Raw genomic sequence first — 7,489 nt, 5'->3', positions numbered from 1 at the left:
ATAGATAGACTGAGAATGCCGCTTCCAAGGTTGCAAGTCTATTACCGCCATATTGGTATTTGATATGGTATCGATGGGTCCAACAATGATGTTGAGTTGGCTAAATTCTGCTGCTGGTCAATTGTCACGACTCATGATCTAGATCACTTCAGTGGCTCGATTATGAATTGATGGATTTGTATGATTAAAACTAAGCTCCCAACCATTTATTAAAGGAAACCAAGTAGTCCAGACCCACCGAAACTAACGTCCAAGAGCAAGACATCTACGCAAAGTTGTCAATCAAATAGTCACTGCAGAGAATAACTCTGCTGTTGTTATCTCAATGGTATACTGCAACTCCCAAGTTCGGATATGGGTTGTTTCTAGGTTGGTAATGTGCCCCACTAGCATCTGGGTGCAATGATAAATGAGAAGGGTTTCAGAAAATGCCACAAATTGTTTAGCTGGGTCCAGAAAGAGTTAAAAAGATATCTCAAATATAATACACACTACCATGTTTAGTGGTTTTACCCGGATGGTCGTAGGCTGCATTTTGCATTCCTTAAAACTTATTTTCAGGACTTATCTCCTTTTTGTGGTTAGAATGCGCTTATGAACATTGAGTTTTTAATTGCGAAAAGAAGATAAGTTCTCAAAATAAGGAATGCCAAATGCAGCCTAAGCCCCTGAGGCTGTCCAACATAGCAATAATCCTATCAGAAATTGGTGAATGAGCAGTGCTGGCTGTATCCCCCAGATCTACGCAATGTCATGTTAATATATAGATCAATGTGGGGGGTACTGGGCTCTAAAAATCAAGAATAGAGACTGGAGAGGACTCCACTATTCTGTATATTTCTGCACGTACTTGGAGTCTTTGAGCAGTTGATATTGTCCCACTATTTTACTAAATTTACACAACGTTAATAGTAATTGAATTATACTCTGGACTCCGTTCCTGCTTTTGTAGGGTTAGGTCCATGTCCAGTCCAATGTTCACCCTTCCCACCCAAGAACTCAGATGGCTAGGACCAATATTGCGTAATGGCATTTACTCAGCTCCTACATTTTCTTTGGAGCAGTGCAGTGTTGTTGTCAATGGAAAAGTGAGGATTAATGTTGGAAAACCAGTGGGATGCTAATAGAAAAGTACTCACCAAAGAAAAAAGAAAAGAAAAGTAATTGCCTTTAACGCTTTAACACTTTAACCTTGCCTTAACCACAGCCATCAAATACTGGATCATACATCAGACTATTATTATTTATTTATTTTGCACAAGTATGACCTTTAAGAATTTTAACTAATGACAGTTTCCTTTAAAATTTCAACAGCTATCTTCATGATGGAACATCTGAGAGATGAATGTGATAACTAGTAATTCTAATTTCTAATTTGATTTCCTGCATTCGAAACTATATTTAGATGGTAATTGATGATACTGTGGAGTGGATCTGAGGCTGCACCAAAGTGAGCAGGACGATGTGATACATCGAGCGTGACCTGCAACGGAGTAAAGTCAGAGGCCTCCAGGAGGTTTCTCAGGAAGAGGCACTTTGATGCTCAAGTCAATAAAGGAAAGAGAAGGTCGGTTAGGCCGACCTACTGAGTACGAGCTGACCTTAACTGAGTTGTGCTGAAGAATAAGAGGGCAAGAAGACTATAGAGTTGAGAGAGTGGAAGAAGAGAGATACTTTGAGAGAGTGCCTTTAAATGCCTAGGGGGAGCGCAACGGCACTCCTTGATTGTCAAGACACGTGGCATGGGCCGAGGTGCCCATCATCCGAGGTTCTAGGGCGGCTCCGATTCATTCATGGTAGGTGGTTACGGAGGATTTGCCCTTTGGCCACACGTTCCTCATTGTCTGGGGTCCTCAATTAGCCATACAATCGTTACTCTGCTCTTGATGCTACTGATCCAATTTGATGATGTGGCCGAGCCAATGCTTGAACTGCAGCACATCATGTCTGAGGTGGGGATCCAATTGGGCCGAGGTACGACCCCATCCATACCTGGCAATTGGGTTGGGCGGGTCGGGGTTGGGCTTGGTCAAGACACTTCAAGTTGATTTCGGGTTGGATTAGCATATGCTATACCCAAACCTTAAATGTTCAGGTTGACCCATCAATTTGAGTCAATCCTAAAAATAACTGAACTTTTAAAAAATAAAGAAAAATACATGAAAATGTCAAAATTAAAGGAATTAACATTGAAATTCCAAACATTAAATAAAAAAAACTTACAAATTCAAAGAATAAACGATAAATAATAAAGAGTAAATAGTAAAGATTAAAGAATGAAAACTTCTAACAATACATAAAGTCACAATTAGACCCGATAATCGAGTTAGCAGGTTGACCCATGACCCAACCCGTCCCAACCTTTTTAGGGTCGGGTTGGGTCATTCTCATATTAAGGTGGCTAGATATGAGACCCTAACCCTATTTTTCGAGTTGGATTGGGTCAGGTTCGCAGGTTGGGTCAACTTTTTTCCAGGTCACCAATAATTAATTACGAGCAGAAATGAAACACAATAGAGGGTTGGTAAGAATAAGACAGACCCTATCACAAAGAAATCCCACCGGAGATCTCTGGTGGGACTAGGGGTGGTGGTTTGGTGCCTCCAGGATTGAATGTTTTTTGGTGAATTTTCCGCAGACAATTTGGCAAGCGGACAGGATGATTTTACATGTTTAATGCTCAGGGGAATTGAACACATAATTCAACAGGTACAACCTAGAAGATCTTCCATGCCATAAACCATGTTCCTATTTTAATACTCATACTCAAAACTGAGCTCCATGGAGCTAGGCTGATGGGGTAGCAAATACAACTAATTTAATTAAAGCTTAGAAAAGGAAGTTAACATGAGGTAGATCCGTTTACTATCTATTTGAAGAAAACAAGTGACCACAGGGATATTTTTAATAAACACTCTTTGGCTCGTGTACAATCCCACCAGTGATCTCCATAATCACATCTTATAAGATCCATAAAATGAGACGAGCACTACAGAGATTGTGCAATGATTTCTGGATCGCCATTGACATGTACATAAAGCATTCTAGGTTTTACCTGAACTAGTTTCAGTTCCATTAAACTGATCCGCCCTGTGTTTGCATCCTCTGGTTCTCTCAAAACTGAAATATATATGATGACTGGTTCAGAAATTATCTGTACATCAATGAATTGTAGCAGGATATTCTTTAACAGGTACCAGTCGTAGTATGAGTGAAAACGGCCTCCACCCTGTCAAGTGATGCATGCAGCCGTCCTGAATTCAGGTTGAACAATGGCTCTCCAGTGCCTACAGCCCTGTTTCAAAGTGAAAGATTTAACCACGAGAATTTGAAAAACAAATGGAAAAATAAGGGTGTCCATTCTTTAATAAACAATGTGAACTACAACGATCAGGAGTGGTTATATTATTGAAATTCTTAGGTCTACTGTTGATAAGAGCCGTTATGCCAATAATCTTTCATAGTTCACTGCACTCATGATTTCCTGAGTAAATGTAGAAGATCAAGTACGTACCCATGAATCTCTGGAAGGACATATTCTGCCCTCCATCCAAACCGCAAATCCATTCCTGGGAACAAGCCGATGGATGTCTTGTTCTGTATTCGTGAAACACCATCTCCACCAAAACATGTAGAAAGCTTCCATTTCCAACCAGTTGCATGCAACAGAAAACTGTGGCCTATACCAATCTGCATTGTTTCAAGGTTAATAATAACTAGGATAGTGAGTGATCAACTAGTTCCATAAGTTTCAAATTTTACCATTTTAGTAGTGGCGTGGGATTTAGAAACTAGTTGTTTTTTTTTTTTTTGTTCTTTCATTTCTTATCTGCTATTTTCATGCTATTGCAGGGTGAAAGTGGTTAATCAACTCTGCAAAAGCGGTCCAGACATATAAATTGCTTTTACAAGTTTTGTTAGTAGTCTGAAATAGCATATATTATCCCATACATGAAAGATTCAGACATTTTTTTTGGCAAATCTCCTTCTTTTCATGGGATAGAAATTTGAATAAAAAAGTGAACCAGGAAAATACATTCAACCTGAAGATTTAGGAATTTGGTAATTGGTATCTTTTTGGAGAGAAGGCGAACATCATGATGTATAGGCTCATATATAAACTTCCACATCCGCTCAGGCGCTAATGGCTTTAATACCAGCTTTGCCTGGAACTCATTGGTTGGAGCATTGTAGAACTGAGCCAGAAAAGTGAAATGAATAAATCACAAATTCTGATTAACATTTGTTATGTCCTAGAATAAACAGATTGCAAGGATCCGTTTCTTCTACAATTTTAACCATCAACCATCTGTTCTTAAAATGCTCAGAATGTAAGGTATAATTCCTGATGTATTTGTGGTGTTAAGGAGCATGCAGTACCGACTACCACATGACAGATCCCAGTAACAGCATCACTTTTTTTAAACCAATCAAGCATGGGTTTTCATTTTCACATCCAAGTATGCATCACCTAACTTTTAAGTGAAAAGAACACATTCAGAGGAAAATGTGAAAAAGAAAGAAAAAGAATGACCATTCCAAATTCTTTTGCTAACAGGAGAAGCCTTGCAAGTTCTCATCAGAGCAATTGATAATAGATGAAGCAGCTGGTGAAGCATTAAAAGAAAACTCAGCAATATAACAAAGGCAAGAAATCTTCTTAGAAGCATTTCCTTTGGCAAGTGAAGTAATTAGATTATTAGAAATTCAACTTCTCAGATACCAACGTTTGATAACTGTCTCAATATCCTTGTGGTCATAGAAACAATGCATCAAGAAACATTTGATCCAGTTAATTATTAATTTTATAGGAATAAACATTTCCCATAAGTACTTAAACAAAGCAACCGAAAAGAAGGTAGTATGTTACTAGTTGTTTCAGCTTGTTATTCAAAGGCTGTCTGGGACACAATGTGTCCAGGTGATGACCAATTGGGGTACAATGAAATTGGGCATAGAACGAAACAAGAATGTTTGGGCAACAAAGTACCTCCAGATTAAGACCAAGACGGATGCCCTCAATTTCTTTCCGGAACTTGAGAAACAACTCCGACGGAACCAAATTTACGTTGTAAAGTTCATCCCATGAAGCCGGTTCTTCGTTGTTCGACCCCGACTCCATTTTCGACGGCTCGAGACAGCTCAGTGTTCTAGGGTTTCACCACAAAGAGCGAGGATATACACGTGGTCTCGCACAGAAGGAGGATGGGAACTGAAGGAATCGTTATTCTCTTGAAGCCATGGGGGTTATTGCAGGCATCCCTACAAACCACTGTTCATGCTTGATTTTCCTCGCTTCGGATTGAACGACGGAATGAAAGATAATAGAAGGTTCACAACGGCTCTCTTCAATCATCTCAGTCTTAGCTAGTGGCTTACTGGCTTTAGTTGGGTTTATACTTTATAGGCAATCGCAATTTACCTCAAGTGCCCCATTATCTCGCAAAAAGCGAACGGCGATTTATGTGGTACCGATAAGCTATATCATACCTTAAAAAATATTCGAGTACAAATACAAATATAAATTTTGTGCAAAAGCAAAACCTTGTATTTTATATTTTTAAATTTTATACTATACATATTTATATTTATATTCATATTCATATTCTTCGCAAACTGAGATTAATAACAAAACTACAAAAGGCATGTATAGACGGAGTTCTTTTAAGCAGATAGGGTTAGGAACTATCCCAGTCCCAGAGAATTACAGTCGATAGGGAAAATGAGAAATCTCGACCTGCCCTTGCCAGCCCGTCTGTGTCTCAGTGTCTGGAATCTGGATACCCGCAAGACGGCAAGAGGAGAGAAGTCCGGCAGTTGATCGTCTTATACATAGTGGAGCGCAGGGATCAGCTATTCCGTTCCGGTTCCGCACCAGATTCGATCACAACCCAACTTTTATTTGAGAAATAAACATTGTTGATGCTCGATTTAGTCGAAGACAATACTGTAAATTCATTCTTTCTTTAAGTCCGAGAAGGATCGAGGTATCCAAGGTCCGAGGACCGGTATAGCCGAGGTGATGGAGATTCGAGGTCCGAGGACTTCAAACTTTTATTTGCGACATAAACATTAAACCCGCTTGTCTGAACTTTCATATTCCAACTGGACCACTTTGCTCCTTCCTGCGTTGCTTAACTTTCAAAAAATTCTCACTCGACTATTATATACTTGTTTAATTTTTTAATTCTTCGAACTAAGACTTTCTTAATTAAATTAATGGTACCATTTTCTCCTTTCTAAATCCTTTTCTTTTTTCTTTTTTTTTTCTTTCTTCTTGTAAAAAAAAAAGAGATAACATGCTTTGCCCTAGGTATGTTTTTGTCATTTTGAAATTATTGTCGTTCACCTATAAAATTCTTGAAAGGGCAATTTAGTAAATTACTTTTTTCTATCAATGACTACTGAATCTAATAGCTCAAGGGAATTTTTCACAAATGAAAGTTCAGAAGGCTTAAATATCAGAGATCACAGCTGGGCCCTACAATACATCGCAACCATGTGTTAGAAACACCTCCCAATGACAAGTATGATTGATGTGCCTGTGAGGTGCAGATGTGAATTCTAGAAACCAACCGAGGGCTGGCTCGTTGTATTAATTGGTTTGTTCCAAATCAAATGTGCAACCAATACTTTGGGGAAAAAGGGATTAGGGGGAAGTTATTAATGAATACCAAAAATAAGATGTAAACTCTAAATATCACTACCCTAAGCTAGGAGTATGAAGTATATTTTTGCAAGCTCATAAAACAACTAAGCTAACAAATTTTTCTTTTTTGGTAACAAAGATCAACTTTCATTACCCTAAGAAGCAGTACAATAGCTGGAGTTTTCTTCAACCCAATTCGCCACTCATATAGGCATGGCCTCTGTGAACTGCCCTGACTCCCTTGACCCCATACGAGCCAGCTTGTGAGCCAGCATATTTACATCTCCAAACTCTTTTTACAAAAGAAAACGTAAAGTCAGAGCCCTTACAAAGGGCTAAAATATCCTTAAAAAGGCTTCTTTACGTTCCAAAACAAAAGGACCATAAAATAATAATTTCGCTAACTGAATACCTTTTAAAAGACTAGGAAGAAGAGCTAGAGCGCAGGGACAAAAAAAAAAAAAAAAATCCCAGCCTGAACCTTTCCAAAACGATTCCTGATCACTACCCCAAACCTATAGAACTTGCCTTTTCAAAGCTATCATCGACATTAGTCTTTAGAACATTTTCTTAGGGAACTTGCTAAAATATTCCTAGTCTGCACTATTAGAAATTTGCGAAGAATCTGGCCATCTTTGTTGCAAAACCGTCCTCCTCTACTTCCAAGATCTGTTTAGAATAAATAGAGATAGGCCAGGGCCAGGCAAATTAAAATGTTTTCAAAGATACATTTATTTCTGCTTTTGCAGAGAGTTCAGAGCAGATAAGCTGAAAAGCTAAGCAGCTCTTCCTTCCTGGATTTGTCTAAAGAGCACTTGCCTATCCAAATTTCTAGCCAGG

General features: G+C 38.7%; 1 protein-coding gene across 1 annotated transcript; it reads right to left on the bottom strand.

Moving 5' to 3' along the window:
- Positions 1–2,801: 2,801 nt before the first annotated feature.
- ORG4 (OBP3-responsive protein 4 (ORG4)) lies at positions 2,802–6,136 on the bottom strand. The gene is made up of 4 exons (XM_088952221.1): positions 4,991–6,136; positions 4,044–4,196; positions 3,515–3,690; positions 2,802–3,295 (listed from the first exon to the last, which is right to left on the bottom strand). The coding sequence occupies exons 1-4, from the start codon at positions 5,120–5,122 to the stop codon at positions 3,187–3,189; spliced, it is 570 nt and encodes a 189-aa protein (XP_088808347.1). The 5' UTR covers positions 5,123–6,136; the 3' UTR covers positions 2,802–3,186.
- Positions 6,137–7,489: the final 1,353 nt, after the last annotated feature.

This window comes from Nelumbo lutea, chromosome 6, assembly GCF_056320005.1.
Source record: "Nelumbo lutea isolate HS-2025 chromosome 6, American lotus-T2T, whole genome shotgun sequence".
Classification (NCBI taxonomy): Eukaryota; Viridiplantae; Streptophyta; class Magnoliopsida; order Proteales; family Nelumbonaceae; genus Nelumbo; species Nelumbo lutea.
This window is presented reverse-complemented; position numbering and strand designations above follow the sequence as displayed.

Bases quoted from the DNA above. Each gene is read 5' to 3' on its own strand.
- ORG4 (XM_088952221.1), bottom strand. From the start codon at position 5,122: ATGGAGTCGGGGTCGAACAACGAAGAACCGGCTTCATGGGATGAACTT. The intron at 4,197-4,990 runs GTACTTTGTTGC...TTTCTGGCTCAG, and splicing joins GTCTTGGTCTTAATCTGGAG to TTCTACAATGCTCCAACCAA. The intron at 3,691-4,043 runs GTTGAATGTATT...GAAACAATGCAG, and splicing joins CCAAATTCCTAAATCTTCAG to ATTGGTATAGGCCACAGTTT.